Source organism: Somniosus microcephalus, chromosome 19, assembly GCF_052327205.1.
Source record: "Somniosus microcephalus isolate GS21.2 chromosome 19, FLI_Smic_1.0, whole genome shotgun sequence".
Lineage (NCBI taxonomy): Eukaryota > Metazoa > Chordata > Chondrichthyes > Squaliformes > Somniosidae > Somniosus > Somniosus microcephalus.
The window spans coordinates 59,381,695-59,406,935 of NC_141005.1; the positions used below are offsets into that span (position 1 = coordinate 59,381,695).

The 25,241-nt window shown below is 41.5% G+C and overlaps 1 protein-coding gene across 5 annotated transcripts in view; it reads right to left on the reverse strand.

Annotated features, from left to right (window-relative positions):
* rnf10 (ring finger protein 10) overlaps positions 1-25,241 on the reverse strand; it is a 48,976-nt gene that overhangs the window by 22,887 nt on the left and 848 nt on the right. For 2 of the 5 annotated variants that reach the window (XM_085961847.1, XM_085961846.1), the window contains exons 2-9: positions 20,412-20,602; positions 19,521-19,729; positions 18,564-18,654; positions 16,173-16,357; positions 13,761-13,894; positions 12,092-12,255; positions 10,665-10,811; positions 8,871-9,017 (exon numbers count right to left, since the gene is read on the reverse strand). In XM_085961847.1, coding sequence (XP_085817973.1) covers positions 8,871-9,017; positions 10,665-10,811; positions 12,092-12,255; positions 13,761-13,894; positions 16,173-16,357; positions 18,564-18,654; positions 19,521-19,729; positions 20,412-20,602 — 1,268 coding nt within the window. The remainder of the gene's footprint in view (positions 1-8,870; positions 9,018-10,664; positions 10,812-12,091; positions 12,256-13,760; positions 13,895-16,172; positions 16,358-18,563; positions 18,655-19,520; positions 19,730-20,411; positions 20,603-25,241) is intronic. The other 3 variants (XM_085961848.1, XM_085961850.1, XM_085961849.1) reach the window with 3 other exon arrangements.

A 25,241-nucleotide genomic window follows, 5' to 3' on the forward strand; every position in this document is an offset into this window, starting at 1 on the left:
AGGCCCGAGCGAGACCAGCGGGGATAAAAGGAGCGGCGACCTGAGGCCTGAGCAAGAAAGGAGAATAAGCAAAAAAAAAAAAAATCAAGGAGTGACGTCACAGGACAGCAGGTAGGTGATTGGTGGGCAAGTATTCATTTTTTTCTCTAACATAGGACAGGGAAACCATACCGTACTGTATTAAATTTATAGCTTGACGAGTTAAACTAATTAATATAGCTATAAATAATCTCTGAATAAAGACTTTAACTAATTAAATTAAATAAGGCTAGACTAAGATATGGCAAGGCAGGCTGTGTGTCTGGACTGCAGTATGTGGGAGTTTGTGGATGGCGAGACTGTCCCGAGCAAACACGTCTGCAGGAGATGTGTCCATCTCGAATCTTTCCGGCACAGTCATTCAGCTGGCGTGCAAGTTGGAAACGCTCCGACACATAAGGGAGCAGGAGGAATTACTGGACTGTTTAATCCGGAATAGTCACACCCCAGAGGAAAGCACAGGTTCAGGAAAGGGAGGGTGTGACTGTTAAGGAGCCAGGTAGTAGGGATTTAGGTGAGGTTGAGAAGGAGGTCGTGCAGACACTGGTCCTGTCCAACAGGTATGATGCACTCGCTACCTGTGAGGACAAGGAGAAAGACTGCAGGGAGGACAGCTACAATGCAAACCAAGGCTCCGTTGCTCAGAAGGCTGTCCAAAGGGGTGGGACTCTAATTAGGGGGATAGATAGTGTCCTCTGTGACAAAGAATGAAAATCCCAAAGGGTGTGTTGCCTACCCAGTGCCAGGGTAAGGGATATCGCATGGTGGCTGGAGAGGAACTTGGAAAGGGAGGGGGTAAATCCCGTTGTCGTGGTCCATGTTGGAACAAACGAAATAGGTAGGAACACGGAGAAGGTCCTGCTGAAAGAGTACTAGGAATTAGGCTCCAAATTAAAAAGCAGGACCTCGAGAGTAATAATCTCTGGATTATTGCCCGAGCCACGTGCAAATTGTCATAGAAGCAGATAGAGCATGAGAATTAAGACGTGGCTAAAGGGCTGGTGTGGGAAAGAGGGGTTTCTTTTCATGGAACAGTAGCACCAGTTCTGGGACAGGAAGGAGCTGTACCGATGGGACGGGCTCCACCTGAACCAGGATGGGACCCGTGTCCTAGTGGGAAGAGTAAATAGGGAGGTGGCAAAGGCTTTAAACTAGTACGGTTGGGTGGGGGGTGGGGAGATGATGATCAGGATCAGATCGACAAGAAACTTTACCAGCCTAAATATAAACAAAACAAAAAAAAGAGCATAGGAAAGAATAAAGTAAGGAGAACATTGATGGCAAGGGAATAAATAGAGTTATAGAACAGGAGTCCAAGATGGTTAAACAAAGTGAGAGGAAATCCTATTAAAAAGGAGTTAAATTGTCTTTACAGCAATGCACACCGTGCTCATAATAAAACAGGGGAGCTGAAGGCAATCATGCATTGCGAAGAATTACTGAGACATAGCTACAGAAAAATCAGGACTGGGAATTAAACATTGCAGGGTATAACATTTAGAAAAGATAAAGGGGAGAGGGAGTAGCTGTACTTATTAGGGATAACAATGGCAGTAGAAAAAAGTGACAGCTATTAGCAAGACAAAAATAGAATCCATATGGATAGAGATAAAAGATAATAAAGGATCAATCACACTAATAGGCGTCGTCTGCAGAGGAGGTGGAGGAAGAAATATGCAGACAAATTAGGGAAATGAGTAAAAAACAGAATAATCATCATGGGGGAATTTCAACTACCCAGGTATTAACCGGACAGAAGAGGTAGGTAAAGGGGATAAGGGAATGGAGTTCCTACAATGTGTACAGGACTTCTTTCTAACCCAGTATGTAAAAAGCCCAAGGGAGGAATCGCTATTGGATTTAGTAATGGAGAATGAACCAGAGCAGATAAGTAAAAGTAGGGGAATATCTAGGCAACAGTGACCATAATATAATACGCTTTATGATAATTGAGAAGGACATAAGTATGATGAAAACCAGATTAATAGATTGGAGAAAAGCTGATTGAGGGGCTGAGAATAGAACTTGGGAAAATAAAATGGGCAACAATATTGGAAAACAACGATGTAGAACAGCAATGGGAAGCATTTAAAACAGTGTTCAGAGTGCAGGAACAATCTATTCCACTAAAAGGAAAGAACAAACTAAACACTAATGAGACTCCATGGATGAATAAAGCCATAAGGGAACAATTGAGGGTAAGGAAAAAGGCATACATTAGGTACATAGACAGCAGGGGAGTGCATCATAAGGGAGAATATGAAGAGATTAGAACGCAAGTCAAAGAAACAATTAGGAAAGCAAAGAGGAACTATGACATTAAATTATCAAGGAATATAAAAAAAAGTAAAAATATTTTTTAGGCACATCAATAAAAACAGGAAGGTTGGGATGGGAATAAGGCCATTAAGGGATAGACAGGATAATACCACAGGTAATGATAGAGAGATGGCAGAAATATTAAATAATTATTTTGCTTCAGTATTTACCAGGGAGATAGAACAGGTGGACATGACATTGGATGATGAGGTTAGTAATGAGATAAGTGCATTTAAAATAAAGAGGGGATATATTAAATAAGCTAATCAAACTCAGGATAAAACCCCTGGTCCTGATGGATTGCATCTGCACATTTTTAAAGAATATAAGGAAGAGATAACAGAGGCATTACTACACATATTTAATCATTCATTAGAAAAAGGTGTAGTGCCAGAAGACTGGCAGGTAGCGAACGTAATACCTATATTCAAGAAGGGGGATAGAATATGTCCAGGGAATTATAGACCAGTCAGCTTAATATCGGTAGTAGGAAAAATAATGGAATCTCTACTAAAGGAGAAAATAGAACATCTAGAAACAAAAAATAATGAATAGTCAGCATGGATTTCAAAAGGGAAAGTCTTGCTTGACCAACACTGAATTTTTTGAAAAGGTAAGAGAGAGTAGACAAGGATAATGCAGCAGATGTAACTTATCTAGATTTTCAAAAGGCCTTCGATAAAGTACCACATAATAGACTGATGAACAAGGTCAGAGAATGTGGAGTCAGGGGACAAGTAGCAGCTTCAAGACAGAAAGCAGAGAGTAGGAGTAAATGGTAGCTAGTCACAGTAGCAGAAGGTAGGCAGTGGTGTTCCACAAGGATCAGTGCTGGGAGCACGGTTCACAATTTACATTAACGATTTAGACTTTGGAATCAAAAACAATTTCTAAATTTGCAGAGGATACCAAATTTGGGGGGGCATTAATAAACTTGCAGAATGGGCATATAATTGGCAAATTAAGTTCAACACAGAAAAATGTAAGGTATTACATTTTGCTAGGAAGAATAAGGATGTCCCTTACTACAGTACTTGGAGGGTTCAAGTCTAGGTGGGGTAGAGGGATCTCGGAGTTAAAAACACAAAAATCACCAAGTTGCACCACAGGTTAGCAAGGCCATAACAAAAGCAAACCAAGCACTAGGGTTTATTTCTAGAGGGACAGAATTGAAAAGTAGGGACGTTATGCTAAACCTGTATCAAACTTTAGCTAGACCAGACTTAAGAGTAATGCACAGTGTTCTGGTCACCATATTCTAAAAAGGATAGAGGCGCACTGGAGAGGGTGCAGAGAAGATTTACATGGATGATACCAGAAATGCAAGAGTATACATATCAGGAAAGGATGAACAGGTTGGGTCTCTTTTCTCTTGAAAAAGGCTGAAGGGTGACCTAATAGAGGTCGTTAAAATTATAACAACATAAGAAATAGAAGCAGGAATAGGCCACTTGGCCCCTCGAGCCTGCTCCGCCATTCAATAAGATCATGGCTGATCTTGGGCTCAAAACCACTTCCCTGCCCACTCCCCATACCCCTCACTCCCTTATCTTGCAAAAATCTGTCCATCTCCACCTTAAATGTATTTAATGACCCAGCCTCCACAGCTCTCTGGGGTGTGGAATTCCACAGATTTACAACCCTCAGAAGAAATTCCTCCTCATCTCAGTTCTAAAAGGGCGACCCTTTATTCTAAAACAATGCCCATACGTTCTAGATTTCCCCACAAGAGGAAACATCTTCTGCATCTACCTTGTCGAGCCCCCTCAGTATTCTATATGTTTCAATAAGATCACACCTCATTCTTCTAAATTCCAATGAGTATAGGCCCAACTTGCTCAACCTCTCCTCAAAAGTCAACCCCCTCATCTCTGGAATTAACCTAGTGAATCATCTCTGAACTGCCTCCAATGCAAGTATATCCTTCCTTAAATAAGGAGACCAAAACTGTATGCAGTACTCCAGGTGCGGTCTCACCAATACCCTATACAGTTGTAGTAGGACTTCCCTGCTTTTATACTCCAACCCCTTTGAAATAAAGGCCAACACTCCATTTGCCTTTTTGATTATTTGCTATACCTGCATGCTAACTTTTTGTGTTCCATGCAGGTCCCTGTAGCATTTTGTAATCTCTCTCCATTTAAATAATAATTTGCTTTTTTATTTTTCCTGCCAAAGTGTATAACCTCACACTTTCCCACATTATACTCCATCTGCCAAATGTTTTCCCACTCACTTAGCCTGTCTATATCCCTTTGCAGATTCTTTGAGTCCTCTGCACAACTTGCTTTCCCACCCATCTTTGTATCATCCACAAACTTGGCTACATTACACTTGGTCCCTTCATCCAAGTCATTAATGTAGATTGTAAATAGTTGAGGCCCAGCACTGATCCCTGTGGCACCCCACTAGTTACCGTTTGCCAATCGGAAAATGACCCATTTATCCTGACTCTCTGCCTTATGTCAGCCAATTCTCTATCCATGCTAATATATTACCCCCAATTCCGTGAGCTCTTATCTTATGCAGTAACCTTTTATGTGGCACCTTATCAAATGCCTTCTGAAAATCCAAATACACCACATCCACTGGTTCACCTTTGTCCACCCTGCTCGTTACCTCCTCAAAGGCCAGCAAATTTGTTAAACATGATTTCTCTTTCATAAAACCATGCTGACTCTGCTTGACTGCATTATGATTTTCAAAATGCCCTGCTACTGCTTCCTTAATGAAGGACTCCAGCATTTTCCCAATGAGAGATGTTAGGCTAGCTGGTCTATAGTTTCCTGCTTTCTCGCTCCCTCTTTTCTTAAATAGGGGTGTTACATTTGCGGTTTTCCAATCCGCTGGGACCTCTCCAGAGTCCAGGGAATTTTGTTATATTGCAACCACTATCTCTGCAGTCACTTCTTTGAAGACCCTGGGATGCAGGCCATCTGGTCCAGGGGACTTGTTGTCTTTTAGTCCCATTATTTTACCAAGTACTATTTCCTTAGTGATAGTGATCGTCTTTAGTTCCCTCCGCCCTGTGGCCCCTTGATTATCCATTATTGGGATGTTGTTAGTGTCTTCTACCGTGACGGCAGATACAAAATATTTGTTCAGAGGCTGCCATTTCCCCGTTCCCCATTATTAATTCCCCAGTCTCATCCTCTAAGGGACAAATGTTTACTTTAGCTCCTCTCTTCCTTTTTATATACTTGTAGAAGCTCTTACTATCTGTTTTAATGTTTCTTGCCAGTTTACTCTCATAATTCATCGTTCTTTATTATATTTTTAGTCATCCTTTGCTGGTTTTTTTTTTTTTAATTTCCCAATCCTCTGGTCTCCCACCAATCTTGGCAACATTGTATGCCTTAGTTTTCAATTTGATACCATCCTTTACTTCCTTAGTTATCCACGGATGGTACTCCCTTCTCAATCTTTCTTTCTGACTGGAATATATTTTTGTTGAGAGTTATGAAATATCTCCTTAAATGTCTGCCACTGCATTTCAACTGTCTTGCCCTTTAATTTATTTTTCTAGTCCACTTTAGCCAGTTCTGCCCTTATGCCATTGTAATTGCCTTTGTTTAAGATCAGTACACTGGTTTGAGATACAACTTTCTCACCCTCCAACTGAATTTGAAATTCAACCATGCTATGATCACTCTTTCCTAGAGGATCCTTTACTATGAGATCATTTATTAATTCTATCTCATTACACAGTACCAGATCCAAGATAGCCTGCTCCCTGGTTGGTTCCATTACATACTGTTCTAGGAAACCATCCTGGGTGCACTCTATGAACTCCTCCTCAAGGCTACCATGGCCAATTTGATTTATCCAATCAATATGGAGATTAAAATCACCCATGATTATTACCGTACCTTTTTTTACAGGCCTCCATTATTTGTTGATTTATACTCTGTCCAACAGTATTGCTACTGTTTGGTGGGTGTAGTCTACAGGCCCCCGGAGATTTTTTCCCTTTATTTTTTTTTTTATCTCCACCCAAACCGATTCTACATCTTGATCTTCTGAGCCAATATCACTTCTCAACACTGCACTGATCCCATCCTTCACAAAGCCACCCCACCTCCCTTTCCATCTAACCTTCCAAATTGTCAAATACCCTGGAATATTCAGTTCCCAGCCCTGATCACCTTGCAACCACGTCTCTGTAATGGCGATCAGTTCATACCCATTTGTATCTATTTGTGCCGTCAACTCATCTATCTTGTTACGAATGCTGCGTGCATTCAGATATAGAGCTTTTAACTTTGTCTTTTTACCATTTCTCCTTGTTTTGGTCCCATTTTCTGTTGCACTCTTATTTTCAAACATTGTCCCTTCCTGTCACACTCTGGTTATTATTTCCCCCATCTCTATCCTGCTCTATTGGTTTCTCATTGACTTTTTAAATTCCACCCCCCCCCCTCCCTCCCTAACTATTTAGTTTAAAGCCCTCTCTACAGCCCTAGTTATTTGATTTGCCAGGACTCTGCCCCAGCATGGTTCAAGTGAAGCCCATCCAAACGGGTGTGATATATAGGCCTCCAAATAGTAATATGGAGGTGAGGGAAGGCATAAAAAGGGAAATTAGAGAAGCGTGCGATAAGAGCACAGCTGTCATCATGGGTGACTTTAATTTACATATTGATTGGACTACCCAAATTAGTAAAAATTCTGAGGAGGAGGAATTCCTGGAATGTTTTCGGGACGGTTATCTGGACCAATATGTCGAGGAGCCGACTCGAGATCAGGCCATTTTAGACTGGGTATTGTGCAATGAGAAGGGACTTATCAGCAATCTTCTTGTACGAGGCCCCTTGGGTCAGAGCGATCATATGATCGAGCTCTCAGTCGAGATGGAGAGTGAGGAAATTGAATCAGAGACTAAGGTCCAGAACTTAAATAAAGGGAATTACGAGGGTATGAGACGGGAATTGGGTAAGATTGATTGGGTGGTGTTTCTGGGGGGATTGACAGTGGATAGACAATGGCAAGCATTCAAAGATAGAATGGAAGAATTCCAGAACATGTTTATACCGGTTTGGCATAAAAATAAACCTAAAAAGGTGACTCAACCGTGGATAACGAGGGAAATTAGGGACAGCATAAAATCAAAAAAAAGGGCATATCAACTGGCAAAAAAAGCACCAGACTGGAAGATTGGCGGCAGTACAGGATACAGCAAAAGAGGACAAAGGGATTAATCAGGAAGGGGAAAATAGAATACGAAAGTAAACTTGCAGCAAACATAAAGACAGACTGCAAAAGCTTTTATCGGTATATCAGGAGGAAAAGACTGGTAAAATCCCAAGTCGGTCCCTTGCAGTCCGATTCGGGAGAATATATAATGGAGAATAAGGAAATGGCAGACCAATTAAACTCATACTTTGGTTCTGTATTCACAAAGGAGGACACAAATAACCTCCCAGGAATATCGACAAACATAGGGACTAATGAGAGGGAGGAGCTGACAGAAATTAGTATCTCTAGGGATATGGTGTTGGGTAAGTGGAGGGGACTGAAGGCCGACAAATCCCCGGGGCCTGATAAACTACATCCTAGGGTACTTAAGGAGGTGGCCCTGGAGATAGCAGATGCTCTAAGGATCATCTTCCGGAACTCCATTGACTCGGGAACAGTACCCGTGGATTGGAGGGTAGCTAATGTTACCCCAATATTTAAAAAGGGGGGGGTAGAGAGAAAGCAGGGAATTATAGACCAGTAAGCCTTACATCGGTTGTGGGCAAAATGCTAGAGTCCATTATTAAGGATAAAATAGCGGAGCACTTGACAAATGGGGAAAGGATCGGACAGAGTCAACATGGATTTACAAAGGGTAAATCGTGTTTGACTAATCTGCTGGAATTTTTTGAGGAAGTAACTGGTAAAATAGATGGGGGAGAGCCAGTGGATGTGGTGTACCTTGACTTCCAGAAAGCCTTCGATAAGGTCCCACACAAAAGATTATCATGCAAAATTAAGGCTCATGGGATTGGGGGCAAAGTATTAACGTGGATAGAGAACTGGCTGGCGGATAGAAAACAGAGAGTTGGAATAAACGGCTCGTTTTCGGAGTGGCAGGCAGTGACCAGCGGGGTGCCGCAAGGATCTGTCCTGGGACCCCAGCTGTTCACAATATATATAAATGATCTGGATCAGGGAATTGGATGCAATATTTCCAAATTCGCTGACGACACTAAACTAGGAGGAGGGGTGGGCTCTGATGAGGATGTCAGGAGGCTACAGTGCGATTTGGACAGGTTGGGGGAATGGGCAGATACGTGGCAGATGCACTATAATGTGGATAAATGCGAGGTTATCCACTTTGGGGGTAAAAACAGGAGGGTGGATTATTATCTAAATGGCAATAGATTGGGAGATGGGGAAGTGCAGAGGGACCTGGGTGTTCTTGTGCACCAGTCACTGAAGGAGAGCATGCAGGTGCAACAGGCGATTAAGGCGGCAAATGGTATGTTGGCCTTCATATCAAGGGGGTTCGAGTATAGGAATAGGGATACCTTACTACAGCTGTACAAGGTGCTGGTGAGACCACATCTGGAGTATTGTGTACAGTTTTGGTCGCCCCATCTGCGGAAGGATGTTCTTGCCATGGAAAGAGTGCAGCGGCGATTCACCAGGCTGATACCTGGAATGGCAGGAATGACCTACGAAGAGAGATTAAATAGTTTGGGCTTGTACTCACTGGAGTTTAGAAGATTGAGAGGGGATCTCATCGAAACATATAAAATTATGGCAGGCCTGGACAGGCTGAATTCAGAGAGAATGTTTCCAATGGCAGGGGAGCACAGAACCAGGGGCCACAGTCTAAAAATAGCAGGCAAATCATTTAAAACAGAGATGAGGAAGAATTTCTTCACTCAGAGTGGTGAGCCTGTGGAATTCCCTGCCACAGAGGGCTGTGAAGGCTAATTCAATAAATATTTTCAAGAGAGAATTGGATATATTTCTGAAGGCTAAGGGGATTAAGGGTTACGGAGAAAAGGCGGGGACGGGGTACTGAACTGGTAAGATCAGCTATGATCTCAGACGAAGATCAGCCATGATCTCATTGAATGGCGGAGCAGGCTCGAAGGGCCGAATGGCCTACTCCTGTTCCTATCTCTATGTTTCTATGTTTCAAACAGAACAGTTCCCTCTTATCCCTGTGCCCCACAAATCGAAACCCATTTCTCCCACACCAGTCTTTGAGCCACTCGTTCATTTCTCGGATCTTATTTACCCTATGAAAGGCTTAGATAGAGTGGATAGAGAGAGAATGATTCCACTTGTGGGGGAAGAGCATAACTAGAGGCCATCAATATAAGATAGTCACCAAAAAAGCCAATAGGGAATTCAGAAGAAACTTCTTTACCCAAAGTGTGGTGAGAATGTGTAACTTGCTACCATGGAATGGTTGAAGCAAATGGATGCATTTAAGGGGAGGCTAGACAAGCATGAGGAAGAAGGGAATAGAGGGTTATGCAGATAGGTTTAGATGAGGAAAATCGGGAGGAGCCTCGACTAGAGCATAAAGGCTGACAAGGACTGGTTGGGCCAAATGGCCTGTTTCTGTGCTGTATATCCTATGTAATAATTAGGCTCCAAGGCACTGGATCGGGAGCAGAAAGGGGGGGGGGGGGGGGGGGGGGGCGGCCAGGGGCAGAAAATGCAGCCATCTCCCAACGGCTTTCCAGCAACCTATACTGGAGAAGCCAAGCAGTGGCGGTCAGGCGAGGGCAGAAAGTGGTTTGGATGTGAAAACTCACAATCGGCCAACATTTACTAGCAAGGTTCAACGCAAGTCATTCGTTTGGGTTCAAGGGATATGGGGAGAAGGCAGAGACAGGGTACTGAGTTTGGATGATCAGCCATGATCGCAATGAATGGCAGAGCAGGCTCAAGGGGCCAAATGGCCTACACCTGCTCCTTTCTTCTATGTTTCTGTGCTTCTATGTTGACTTGCTAAAGAATAACTGCTGTCCTTGGTATTGTACTCCAACAAGAATACTTTCAGGAAGGGAGAGGAGAAAACGGGGGAAAATTAGAGTTCAAGGCAACAAATCACTAGGTAAACGAGGAAAATTTAGCATTCCTATTTTCAACAGAACCCATTGCATTTTTTTTGGACAGTAGGGAGGAAAGTGGAACAGCAAACAGAAGAGCTCATTTAAGTGCAATATAGTGAAGCATCCAAGCTATGAAGGAACAATTCAAAAACATATCTACATACACTTATTTGAAGCACTGTGTTCAGGGGGGGGTATGGGAAGAGGGTGAGGAAATTAAAATTATCCTGTAACATTGGTACTAACTTGGTTCTTGCAGCATATGGTGGTATTTATTTCATTCTCTGTGACCATGGTTGAGTCAGCAATGGTCAATTCCTCAAGTTTAAACATTGTGCCAAGAACTTCCTTCTCTGGAGCACAAGAAGTCCCCAGCAACTCTTGCTCTCGATTCTGCAATTAAAGAAAATCTACACTAATTAACCCAGCTTGAACTATTGTTCTAAAACCTAGAATACAATACAGTAATTTCACTTCAGATTCAAGCTGGTCAGATTTGATGGCAGAATTGGTTATTTAATCGCATTACATTTATCACAAAGCTCCTGCTACATTGTTCAAGTAGTGGGAGGAAAGGACAATGCTAACCACCATCTTTTTCACAGCAGCTATGTAAATTTTATGTTTCACATTCCTATCATTGGAACCAATTGAATCTAGATGGGGAGATCAAGTTCAACAGTAGGGAGAAAACTGCAGCCAAGAGATGGCTACCATTCCCCACACCAGTTACTGCATCAGTTCCTCTTAATGGTTTGAGTCTGGGTGAGGAGTTAGCAGTGGTTTTAAAAACTGCACATATATCTACAGTTTGCAAATTCTCAATACGTTCCAGTCTCCTCCTAAACAGATCTGAACAGTTATGCCACAGTCAATACTTTGATAGAATCAGGAAGACTGGGAAAAATCACTCACATCTGATGCCTTTGACCTTTGGGAACCTAGCAAAAAGGCAAGTTCCTCTACCATTTTTGGATTGGCAAACCAGAAACCAAATGTTACATCTGCTTAGCTCTCTACTTCTATAAATATAGTTCAGAAACGACAGAGCCAACATTCCACCATCAAGTGGTGTCAAATCAGGTAGGCCCCAAATTTGATCCCTGCACTGTGCAGTAATCAGACCTCTGCCAGGGAGGTACAACTAACGTCAGCATCCTTAGATTAGGAGTGAGGGGAGAAGAAATTAAAGAATCTGTGATTAACCTCCAGTGACTCTTGTTGCAATGGTCAAAGACAACATGAAGTTTAGCATTGATAGTACCCATGGTCAAAAAAGCCTGCCACCCAAACAGCACTGTCCAGACCACACATAAATGGCATCAAAGGCAATATACCAGAGGACTACTGCTTGTGCTACTATAGTTCAAGCATGATCCCTGCCTTCAGGAGAAAGGGGCAAACACTAAAGCAGAAAAATTCCAAAACGACACAAAATAAGATTGGTTAAAACCACGGTTTTGTGATTGCAACATTATACTTTAAAACTTTGCATTCAACACACTAATTTATAATCTCATTTTACTTTTTGAATTGAGAATGTGATTTCATTTACAGAAACAATTACTAATCTATTTGCATTTCTACTCCTGTTGAATAAAGGCACCATTCAGGGACATTCTACAAATGCATGTGACTGCAGTGGCACAGCCTGTAATGCTAGTTTTTCATACCTGGAGCTCCTCCATTGCTGCTTCAATGAAGCAAGATTCAGGTGTGCTTTTCTCCTCTTCATACTGTTTCAGTAAGGCTGCTCGCTCTTCGTCTATCACATGCTGCATAACTTGCTGCTTTGTAGCCAGAAGCAATTTTGAATACTGGCTGTGTTCTTCATCTACTAGAAGTATTCAAATTAAATGTTAAGTTGCGTGTAGAAAGGAAGGAGTAAAAAAAAAAAAATCAAATCAATTCAGTTAACAGAATGAAATGTCAACCTATTTACTGCAACATAGTTCAGCTGTTTTAGGTCTAACCAGCAACTTTGGGGTCAGCGAAAAATACACTCATCCAAGTCAGTTGCACCAATTTAAGTCAACTTAAAATTAGAGGCTCCGGTTTGATAGTTTGAAAAGCTTTAGAAACAGGCAACATACATGGAGTCCTTGCATACTACATCATGGGGTAGTGGGATACCGATTTATGAGCATCATCCTCCAGGGTTTCAACCTCAGCTGTTAAGAGGTAAGCAAGTGGAGGCTGGATGCACCCAACCCGATTTCAGATGGCTTGGGAGCAGCCTGCCCACTCATACTGTTCATTAGTAAAGTGTAGTGTGTTGGTTACTAGTGTCAACAGCTTTTTTTTTTTTTTTTTTAAACTATTAATATTCAGCTGCAAGGTGTGACATTCATCATAGGACAACAGGGTAATACAGCCAAGAGTGGCAAACTTGAAAGTACATATCACTTGGTTTACTACACAGTAAAAGTATCTCACTACAGAATACAAGAACATTTTGCAATTCTGCAGGAATAATATCAACGATTTACTATTTTCTTATCAGTGGAGACTGTGCAACAGCCAGCTCCTACAATCATACCACATGATGAATAGAAATGGCATATGAAGGCAGCCCCAACTCCCACGAGCAGAAAAAATTTAGATAAATTTAATGTTCCACTGGAGGTGTCTCACATTTAAACCTACATTGCAGGTTAATGAAGTACATCATCTCAAGTCTCCTAACAAACCTATGGTCTAATGTACCATCAATTTAAAAAAGATCATTTTCTAGTACGGAAATAGGCTAATTCTAGCCCAAAAGTACTACAGCACTTTGAAGTAGAATTGTATCTTTTGCTTCTTGGGATGCAGTTCTCTATTGGCCTTCAGTGTGATATGGTCCATAGACTATACAAGTACGTCAAATTCAAATTCAGAATTGCAATCCTCAAACAAATGTAAAGCTTAGTTTAAATCATTACTTGGCCAAGTACCTTTAGGATTCCACTCTAGAACTGCAGAATAGTTCTGGTAATGGCATTAGAAAAAGACAACTTGCATTTATATTCTGCCTCATCACAGCTCAAAACATTTCATATATGAATTACTTTGAAATGCAGTCATCTTTATGTAGGCATCACAATACTTTAGCATGAATGTAATTTCATCGTGACCATTATAGAACTTTAACTTTATTCAAATTATAGTTTGCATAGCTCTATAGGACATCTAACATATTTGTGGTTTAGGATGTCTAAATCTATAGCCTTTCGCACCTTCCCAACTATCCACGCTTCTGTAAGAAATCTCGACTACCTGTCCTACTGTGCAATGCATACACTTTTCCAAAGCAGGTGCTGAATTAGCAAATAAGCCAAGTGAATCAGTGTTTCCACTCACCTCCCAAGTGAATTGGTTCAACTTTCGTCCACATGGATTTGGGTAAAGCCATCAGGACACCCTTCTCCCTGCGCATCAGCTGCATGGTTATCACATCCTCCACACTGTACTGATGAGTCTCCATGGCAACAACACTGAAACAAAGCAACACTTTTGTTAAACTCTATATTATCCACCAACAGTTCCAACCTTCATGGATACCATATTGGGCATGTCTACATAGTTTAAATCTTTCACACTTACATTATGTCAAATAGAACTACAGGAAACTTTTGTTTAACTGGAGGTTAAATGTCCGGAAAGCTCTATCTACCGGCAAAATTCAGGAGCCGTTTCCTATAAGTTTTTTTACTTCTCGTTGCTTTTTTTTTTTCCAGTCAGGCTCTGCAAGGTCCAGCTGAAGCTGTTGCTTAGCTACAGAGATGCTTTTAAGCTGCGGCCAACTGTTTTGAAGCTGTTGCTAAGCAACGGGGTTTGTTGATTCACACGGAGCTCAAAAGCTCCGTATGTTTTAACATTAGCGCTGGTTTCTACGGCAGTTTTGATGGTACGGCACCAGCTCGGTCCCGTCAGTGCCGGATACCAGAAAGTTTCCTGTAGCTTGGAAATTAAAGGCTTTATAGTGGGTGGCAGAAGACAGGCTCACGTCCTCAATTTTAGCATGATAATTTGTTGAATTCAGCTTTGTGGTCATGAGATGCAGAGTGGAGGTACTCCCTCACTGGGAGAACTGCCGAGGCCACTCTTGCACACCCACATGATTGATTAAGGCAACACTGGCAGATGTCTGGCTACACAATCAGCTGGCGACTATACCCAGGGACTAAGAAAGACAAAGAGGATAAAAGAAGTTAAATTACAAGCCTCACCCTGATCAAAAAATACTGAAAAGGAAGATATGCTCAAGAAAGGTTATTTATTCCAGCAGACCAGTAACTCATGATAAACAGAAAGTGCTTTCCTTTTTAACCAGGATAGCACAATGTTTTGGGGAGGCTGGAAAAGATAAAGACAAAGCAAATAAATCTCAATGTACAGAGTCTGGTGTCAGTCGATCACTCAATGCTCAGTCACAGACACTTCTAAAGAGTACAGACACCAACTTCTTTATTTCAATCTCTCACCATCTGAAGGACCACATCAAGACATTCTGCCAAGCCTACAAGGTCACCCTGCATAACCTGAAAACTAAAAAGGAGAGAAAAGCAACAACATTTTCAGTAGCTCTTCAAATAACAGCAGTATCGCTGTATCTGGCACAGCAGAGATAGAAGACAGGCTCCTTCCTTGGCACAAAACATAATGCAGCAGAATGCCTCCAAAGCTGCTGTGCCAACTAAAATCCTTCATCACATCCCCACAAATTCAGGTAAGATAACCTGAATAAAAGATCCTACATCACAGGCAGAAAAAAATCTCACCAGGGTACACAGAAAGTAGAGGCATTATTCCAATGCAGCAGTACATTTGATAAGCAGTACATCTGATAACACTCTACTTATTCAAATGCAAATCTATGCTAATATGACTGTACATGCACACACAAAACTTTGGGACTACATTTATCAAGTGGATAACTTTTCTTCTCAACCTTGAAGAAAAAACAGTTCTCCATCACTATATAATCAACCTCGTTGTAAATAGGCTACAATCCATGACGTGGATTTGACAATGTAAATCGGCCACAGTTTGGGAAAGAATGTTTACTAACAGCACAATTCATCAGTTCAGTATTATGCTGTTCATAGTAGCATGAGATGAACCAGAGATTACAACCAGTTTCAGTGCAGTCTGTTCCACTTAAGATTGCTACATGCATGGTCCCCACTCCCCTCCCACCACCCCTCATTTCAACAGTATTAATTTCCAGTGACGAGCAATTGCATCAAGGTATTTAATCAAAGTGCATCGCAATGGTTTATGACCTTTTATCGTCTGCACTAAGCATGCAATTAAACTTTTTAAACTGTACTATATTTTGCAAGATTACTGCGAACTGATAAAACTACCTACCAATTTTATTGGACAATGGGGGTCAGAATTTCTGACATACAGTTCTAACCAAGTAAATTCCCATCTGGTCTTCAGAACAATTTTCAATTAGCATCTCAACATAGTATTTAATCTTTTCTATAACAGTGCAGGGAAGAAAGTCATCACATGTGCAGATAGGCTCAACAGAGATTGCTTAACAGAGATCATTTAACAACATTATATTCAACTACTGGTGAACATTACACAAAAAGTGCAATGCTCGTCACAGCTACCCCTCCCCCAATTATTCTAACAACTATATTATTCTGACAAATTCGTACCCTTATGCTTGGCTCATTTTCCCAATGCAAGACTACTATTTTTGCAAATAGAAGACACACAACTATATTGTTTGAAAGAATCAGGTCTCATTCTCACCTCTTGAGGTCTTTTTTATGCACAGCCTCATAACAGATAGGGCATTTGCCCCAGGTTTTTTCACTCAGGGAGAGATAGTGGAGAATACATGCCCAACAGTAGATGTGTCCACAGCGAGTTATCTTTGCAGCAGAGGGAGGATACAAGCAGATTGGGCACGAGGGAACTTCATGACTACAAATACGCTAAAAAGTAAAAGGCACCATTTAGTAACCTATAGTCACAATGTGATACACTACTACAGAGCAAAGGATGAAAACTGACAATGCAAAGAATACCTAGTGATATCAGAAAGCACTTCAACAAAGGATAGTGGAAATCTGGAACTCTCTTCCCAAAAAGCTTTTGAGGCTAGGGATCAATTGAAAATTTCAAAACTGAGATTGATAGATTTTTGTTAGGCAAGGGTATTAATTAAGGGTTACAGAACCAAGGCAAGTAGATGGCGGTAAGATGCAGATCAGCTGTGATTTAACTGAATGGTGGAACAGGTTCAAGGGGCTGAATGGCCTACTGCTCTTCATATGTTCCGAATACCTCCAGGGCTCAATGCGCGTGGGGGGTGGTGGTGTCTGGCTCTAGGCTGCAAAACCATTTAGTCTAGATTGCATAGGGTGTGACTTTAATGTACATGCCAGACCACTGAAATGGTAGAGCTGATTTTGACTGAAGAAATTTGGTCTCGACTTGGTGTGGCCCAATGAAAAAGCAGGTTGTGTGCAAAACAATGAAGGATTAAAAGTGTGGGCATTGGTTGCTAACACAATCAGGTTCTGAACCTTGGGTGTCAGCAGGTTAAAAAATCCTAAACATTCAGGAGCAGGAAGCCTTTCTTAAAAAAAAATTAACTATGCAGCTTTTCACTGCAATTGATATAAAAATGAGGCTGGTCCTTGTACTTAATAAAACTATCCTGACCATGAATATTGACATGAGAGTCAGGTTGTAGCAATGAAAAGGTCATTAATTTGGGAAGTATAGAGGGGTTGAGTGCGCAATAATGGGCACAGATTACACAGAATATAGAGCACAGAAACAGGCTATTTGGCCCAACTAGTGTGTTTATACTCAGTCTCCTCCCATTCCACCTACCTCATCTCAACCTTTCAGCATATCTTCCTATTCCCTTTCCTCTCGTACTCATCCAGTTTTCTTTTGAAAGCTTCCAAGCCATTTTCCTCAACCACTTCCTGTGGTAGCAAGTTCCACATTCTAACCACAGAGTAAAGAAATTTCTCTATTGCATTTATTAGCAACTATCTTGTATTTACGGCCACTAGTTTTGGATTCTCCCACAAGTGGAAACATTCTTTTCACATCCACACTGTCCAACCCATTCATAATTTTGAAGACCACTATCAGGCCACCTCTAAGACTTCTCTTTTCTAAAGTGAAAAGCCCCAACCTGTTCAATCTGTCCAGATAGCTGTAATTGTTCAGCTCCGGTACCATCGTTGTAAATCTTTTTGCACTCGCTCCTGTGCTTCTATGTCCTTTTCATAGTATGGCGACCAACTGTGCAGTGCGGCCTGACCAAGTTTAACATAACTTCACTACTTTTGAATTATACACCCCTAGAAATAAATCCCAGCCCTGTTGGCATTTTTAATTGCTTTGGTGACCTGCAATGCTCCTTTTAATGATTTGTTCACCTGTATCCCTAGATACCTTTGCTCTTCCACCCTATTCAGTTTCTTATCTCCAAAGGTAGGTGATGTTTCTATTTTTCCTACCACAAGGCTGCTCGACTTCAGCTCCCCGCATCAGGCCCTAGATGCAGGTATCTCCCTACTGACCTCAACTAGAGAAACTAATCCATTTGATAAACCCAACCCACTGTCTGAAAAGAAATTCACCATCAATTCCCTAGCTTTTATGTCAAACATGGACTTTGAAACAGTGTGGAGCCTGTATGCTACCCTGGTCCCGAGCAATAGATACACAGGGAGGCAGCATGAGAAACAAAATGTCAAGGGCTAATGCAACAGAAATGCAAAACTGAGAAAGTAACAGTGTTACGGATTAGGTCACAGGTGAAATAGCAATTTGAGCGCCTGTAATTAACTAATAAGATGTATTGGTATTTCCAAATCCAGAAGAGTGCTGGTTACACTGGCAAACTAGGACCTAAATCCCATGGGCAAGTGTTCTCTGTGGAGGCAGCAGTTTCCAGATCGTGGGCAATGCAGTAAGTTTTCAGAGAGAGAAGCACATCTACTGAAATGGAGGACTTACTAAAAGTATCCTAAACTGTTTCAAAGGGTTCGACAGCAAAATCCAAGTTTTGAAGTCTGGGGTAGACCGGTTTTGTTTTCTGCTGTCCAATCCACTAATACTGCTACCGAAACTGAACCATCTCAGCCACCCTAAATACAGAAACATAATACTCACCACCTGCTGAACGAAGTCCCAGTTCACCAACATATCTGGGTCAGCAAAGTGAACACTGTAGTCCTGCTCTTCAGAGACCACAAACTGACAGCTTGAACAGAGAAGATGGGAAATTAGCCAATAAAAACTGATCGCTTAAATTAGCCTTCACAGGTTAGCTATTTAGAGTTTATGATGCAACTATTCCTTTGTCCCTCATGTCCTTTATGTGCCACATAAAGCTATTTAGGTACATGAACACTGACCATAATAGAATTTCAGCAGTACGCAGTAATGTAATTGTTTTGTGGAGACGGTGAAAAGATTCATCCAGATCACCCTAATGCATTCTGCAGCAGCTGTCTACAGAAAGCAACAGCTGGACTCTTGGGAACAAATTTCCAGCATAATCTGAAGGTACACCTCGCAAGGGATTTCTAAAAAGGAAAATAAAACAAAACTGAACAATTTCAAATTCTACCCTTGATGTGGAATTCCACAGAGAACACCATATTTAGAAAATATGAACTCCACCCTCCTCTGCACCACTGACCCCCGCTTCAGAGTACGAGAAAAGCATCTTTCTGAAGAACAGTAATATTCCACAGCTTAGCTCTATTACTTTCCCTCAAAAAAAAAAAAAAAAGCAGCTGGTGGGGAAATGAAATCATACTGGTGCAGGAGAATGTGCCAAGCTTGGCAGCGTATAGGGAGTTTTATTCTAGATCTTGTCCTGCTAAACTTGACCTAGGATGATTCAGACACTGAGCATCAACTGAGAAAAGAGTTTTCAATTGCTGGTCCCAGCACAAAACTTTAAAAAAAACTTCCAAACTACAGGAAGTGAAATATTCACATCACATGACAAATATGCTGAAAATTAGCTGATTTGGTGTCTGTGCATAACTATGATCATTGCAAATTAAGGTGAAGTAAACAAGTTCAGGTCACTGGATTCATGTTGCTCCTCTTACTTACTTGGCCTGCAAAAACTGCTCCTTGTTGAACGGCTTATGCTTATGTCCCCACTTGTTTCTTTTTCCCCAGCCTCCATGGCAACTGCCATCATAATGTGAACCTGACTGTCCACGAGGTTCAAATGTAAAGTTTAACAAGTGGTTTAGGCTTATCTTCTTAGGACCACTAAACTGGGCAGGACTGAACTCTGCCCTCTGCACCTCTGCTACCTGTAGACAGAAGAAGTCATTTATTTTGTGTAGTGGTTCAACTTCCAATAGTGTCCAACTATGATGCTCTTTCCTCATTCCAAATTTCCCCCCTTACTCCTTCACACAAAGGTGAGGACTCGTGCTGCATTAAAGTTCCATAGGTGACAAGCCCTCAAGTATCTCACCAAAGTGGTTACTCTTGCACATAGACTATTTAACACTGGACCAGCACAAGAGTCTGATCCGATCTTCACCCAACCACCATCCAATCGGCAGCACACATCCCTAGAAAACACAAACCCCATCAAATTCTTCCTATGCCCAAGTTCAGGCAAAGGTTACACCTTCACTGCACATGGCTAACTCAGCATACACCAGGATCATGCCTGGAACCTTTGCAGCTTGTACAGCACCTGGATGGCCAGGCATCTACTAACACAGCAGTTAGGAAGGGGTCAAACACTTCAGGTTTGAACGTGGTACATGCGCCAAGATATCTGCTAAATTCATCTTACATTATGTATTCCAGACACAAGCTTCATGCATTTACCTCGTACGGGCAAGTTAGAGTAAAATGAAAACATAAGAAACCTCATCTCGTTCTTTCTCCCAATGGCCCTTTCAATGACCAACCAGTCCTAGCGTTGCAGCAGACATCTTCTATTAATTAAATCACCACAGTAAGAATGCTCAACCTCACCTCTTCCCGTCTACCACCATTACCAGAAGTGCTAAAGGATTTGTTGCCGCCACGTGCAGGGGGTCTCTTGTCAAAAGTTTTGCTTTTCTGTGGATTGGAGCGGCGGGTCTGGTTAGATACATTTTCATTTTTGGGAAAAGCTGGGTCTCGTTTCCTGTTGTAGCGTCTTGATCCATTTCCACCTTTACCATCTGCAGAAACAGTAAAAGAAACATTCATTTTTAGTCCAGATGAACAATGCCAGCCTTTCTCCTACACCTCCAATGTCCAGCTCAACCGCGTTTATCGATATAGAAGTGGGTCACTAACCCACACTCAACCCAAGAACATCTGCATGGATATCAATAAAGTGCGATATGGAGGAAAAGAAAGAGAGAAAAGACAAAATATACATTTAATGCAATCTTGGTCAAGTTAAAAAACATTTAAGTTGCAAATTTTAAAGTCAACAGAAAAGGGTAGACATGGGTCTGTCCAAAATGTTGATGTAGCATTGAATTTTCAGGGTTGAGTAGAGAAAATTCATGTTACTGAATAGCAGTGCCACTCAAGTGTCAAAATCCCTGTATGTTGCATGAAAATTTAACTATAGTATTTTACAACTAACTTAATTGAGATAGATCTAAAGACTTGTAATGGCAAATAAATCCAAATCATCAGGGACAAAAAAAATTCAACCATAACTGAGCAGAAAAATTGAGAAAACAAGCCATTCACCACCAACACCAATGTCAAACATTTAATAGGCTGATAATGTAATCAGCCATGACCACTCATTTGAGTAACCAATTCTTATCTTCATTTCAACACAAGTCTTAAAGCAATTCTGACTGGACATAGTTAACAGCAGTAAGCACCTTCAAGTACAATAATTAAGGTTTGAACACTACGCAAAAACAGGACTAGACAGACTAGATGCAGGAAGGATGTTCCCGATGGCGGGGGAGTCCAGAACCAGGGGTCACAGTCTAAGGATAAGGGGTAAGCCATTTAGGACAGAGATGAGGAGGAATTTCTTCACCCAGAGAGTGGTGAGCCTATGGAATTCTCTACCACACAAGGGCAGTGGAGGCCAATTCATTAAATATATTCAAGGAGTTAGATAGATTTCTTAAGGCTAAAGGGATCAAGGGGTATGGGGAGAAGGCAGGGACAGGGTACTGAATTTGGATGATCAGCTATGATCTCATTGAATGGCGGAGCAGGCTCGAGGGGCCGAATGGCCTACTCCTGCTCCTATCTTCTATGTTTCTATGAAAGGGCATTTATATGGATTACAATATATGGATTAAACAGCATACCAATCTGCAGTATGCAACCAGGTTAAAACAAAATTAGAACATTTTACCACAGTCTAAGATAGGCCACTGACAAATTGTTACCATACTGAGTTTACATGACAAAATATCTTTATTAGACAGGCTGGTGGAATGGGCAGACATGTGGCAAATTAAATTTAACGCAGAAAAGTGCGAAGTGATCATTTTGGTAGGAAGAACGAGGAGATAAATATAAACTAAAGGGAACAATTCTAGAGGGGGTGCAGGAACAGAGACCTGGGGGTATGTGTGCACAAACTGTTGAAGGTGGCAGGGCAGGTTGAGAAAGCAGTTAAAAAAATACACAGGATCCTGGGCTTTATAAATACAGGCATAGAGTCCAAAAGCAAGGAAGTTATGGTGAACTTCTATAAAACACTGGTTCGGCCTCGTCCTATTCTGGGCACCACAATTTAGGAAGAACGTGAAGACCTTAGAGAGGTTGCAGAAAAGATTTACAAGAATGGTTCCAGGGATGAGGGGCTTCAGTTACATGTATAGACTGGAGAAGCTGGCGGTGTTCTCTTCAGAGCAGAGGAGATTTGATAGAGGTGTTCAAAATCATGAGGGGTCTGGACAGAGTAGAGAGAAACTGTTCCCATTGGCAGAAGGGTCAAGAACCAGAGAACACAGATTTAAGGTGATTGGCAGAAGAATCAAAGGTGACGTGAGGAAAAACTTTTTTACACAGCAAGTGGTTATGATCTGAAATGCACAGCCTGAGAGGTACATTTAATCATGGCTTTCAAAAGGAATTTGGATAAGTACCTGAAGGAAATAAATTTGCAGGGCTACAGGGCAGGGGCGGGGGAGTGGGACTAGCTGACGTGCTCCTGCAGAGAGCTGGCACGGGCTCAACAGGCAGAATGGCCTCCTTCTGTGCTGTAACGATTCGATGATTATGCCAACACAGATTGTTAAAACAAGTTTGGCATGTGGTTAATCTGGCAATCACTGTATAATAAAGCACCAACATGTTCTGCCCAGAGCAATAGGTCATGGGCTCACACCACAATAACCTCACCCTTCTCCCCCACATCCCACCCACCGCAAAAAGCAATCATAGAATCATACATCATAGAAAGGAGCCATTCAATCCATCGTGCCCATGTCGGAATAGTGGAGATACCAGGGATTGAACGTGGGTCTCATGCATGCAAATCAGGTGCTCTACAAATCAGGCGCATCCCCCAATGTGTTTATTTGCCAGAGAGGCCAGAAATTGTGATTTTTTTCCCCCCAAACCTGGCCAGCTACAGAGTACTGGCAAATACCTGGGACCAGGTTGACCAGCCACTTAGCACACAAGATCGACAGCTACAAGAACACGAGATGGGAAGAAAAAAGGTTGCAGAGAAAATTTTGCCTTTATAAAATGAAATTGGGTAATTATTCCTTTTTTTTGATAAAAAGGCTGGTTAAATGTAGTCCAATGACCTACTGTCCATCACTTGTTCATCCTCCAACCCAGTATTTTCTCTTCAGTGACTACTGCTGACCTTCTAGTTCCAGTCTGCTAAAGTCCATCTTCTAAAGTTAGAAATCAAAGTACGTATTATCTGTGCATAGTCATAAATGTATCTATAAAGTTTTTGCTGACTGGTACTACAAGGGACAGCAAAAGCCAACAGGATTCAATGTAGGCCGCTGTATGTTTATACTGATATCGCAATCATCCAGGATTCAGATCAAAGCTCAACTCCTAATTGGAACTGTCAAGTTCAAATAATTTGTAATATTGATTGGTTTCAAAAGTAGATTTTTTTTTCTCCAGAATTTCATGACCTTGCTGATTAAAAAATATCCCATTTATGCTACGGGATATTTACCCGTAGTTTTTTTTTAGAAATATAAACCTGGCTAACACTGGCACAACAGGGGAACGCCATCTTACTCCACCCCCATACAAGTAGTACAGCAACTTTGCTCCCGATGTGTGTAGCTCTTCCCTCAATTTTCTCTATCACACTACATATGTAGTTTATCACCTCCTCAAACTTACTGAAGCACTGCACCAAAAAATGTGAACAAAATCAAAATTGGGGCAAGCAAGAGGGTTTTGCTTTCAGCAGTAGTGTCTGTCTAGCTGAGGAAAATCACCATCACAGCGGCACAACAAAGTCCCAAGTCTTTGATCTGTGCAGACATCACAAACGCCCACAGCCCCTATGTTACAAAAAGAAAGAAACAAAGTTTCTACACCCGATCTTAAAAAGCATCCCTCCAGGGAAGGCACATGGTAACCAAGTAGCAACAGAATTTGGTTCAGTCAGATGGTCTGCTGACTCAGTATTGAGACTCGCATGACTAATAAGCAATGTCCTAGAGAAAACTGCTATCCATAGAACCATACTCCACTAGGAGTGAATCATTAAAAAACCTGCCTATTGCTAACCAATAAAGCATACCCCAGTATCACTAACTAGAAAAACAGATCTACAAGTGTCCTCTCATCTGAGGAGGCAGAAATAATATTCCAATCAAAACTAAAGCTTACATTAAAACTAAATCATAATATTGTTATCTGCCAATTAAACAGTTATGTCCTGCAGTTCCCACCAGTCAAAAGAAAATCCAGGAGTTAATCAGGAGAGTGTGTTTCCAAAACATGGACAATTCAAATATAATGTGTCAAGTCAACAGACGCCGCAAGCAGTAGCATTAGTCAAGCTGTTACAGAAGACCCGGAAAGAAGAGGACGACGACAACACACAAGTGTCTGGGACCTTAAATTCAGGTACAGACACTTGAGGGTGGATTACAGAATACTGTCCATGGTAAACTTGACTGAATCTAAAAAAGTGACCAAATGTACCGACAAGCTTTTTGAGGGCAAGAGACTGCTTGGCTAAAACATTTGTAAAATAAATGATGTGCTGGTATTTTTTCCTTCAAAAGATCTGGAAAATTCAGAGAGAGCCACGAGTCAACAACCTACAGATGTGAAAACGACTCCTCTCCAACCCTTGAATGGCTGCCCTTGGTTAACCAAGCATCAAAACAGATAGGGGAGAGAGAGAAACAACATTAATATCACAGTTGGGACACGAATGCTGTGGGCGAGTTACCAAGTTTTGGGGTATAAGGGACATTGTAGACTGATATTTGTGGCTGCAGTCGTGGGCAACCTGGTCAGTTGCCAATTAAAGTCAGTCATACGTCTAGTCATCGCTGAATTGACCCCTCACTGGTTTTAGTATGTGGTTTTGCTTATGATCACCTGAGCTTATAGTAAATGATTTTAGATGCTTGCTTGTAATCTCTTGCTTTTCTTTAAGTAAAAGAAGTTTCACAGATTCATTGGGTTTTGGGTCGTCTGTCCCACAGGTCTGAATTATATAAACAGTCAGACAATCAGAACGTCCTACATACTGCCCAAGTCAGGTATCAGATTACCAATTCTACCACAAAAGATCAAACTCAGCACCAGGCACATTATTTTAAAAAATACTAGAGGCTGGAATTCAAACAAAAGCAGAAAATGCTGGAGACACATAGCAGGTCAGGCAAC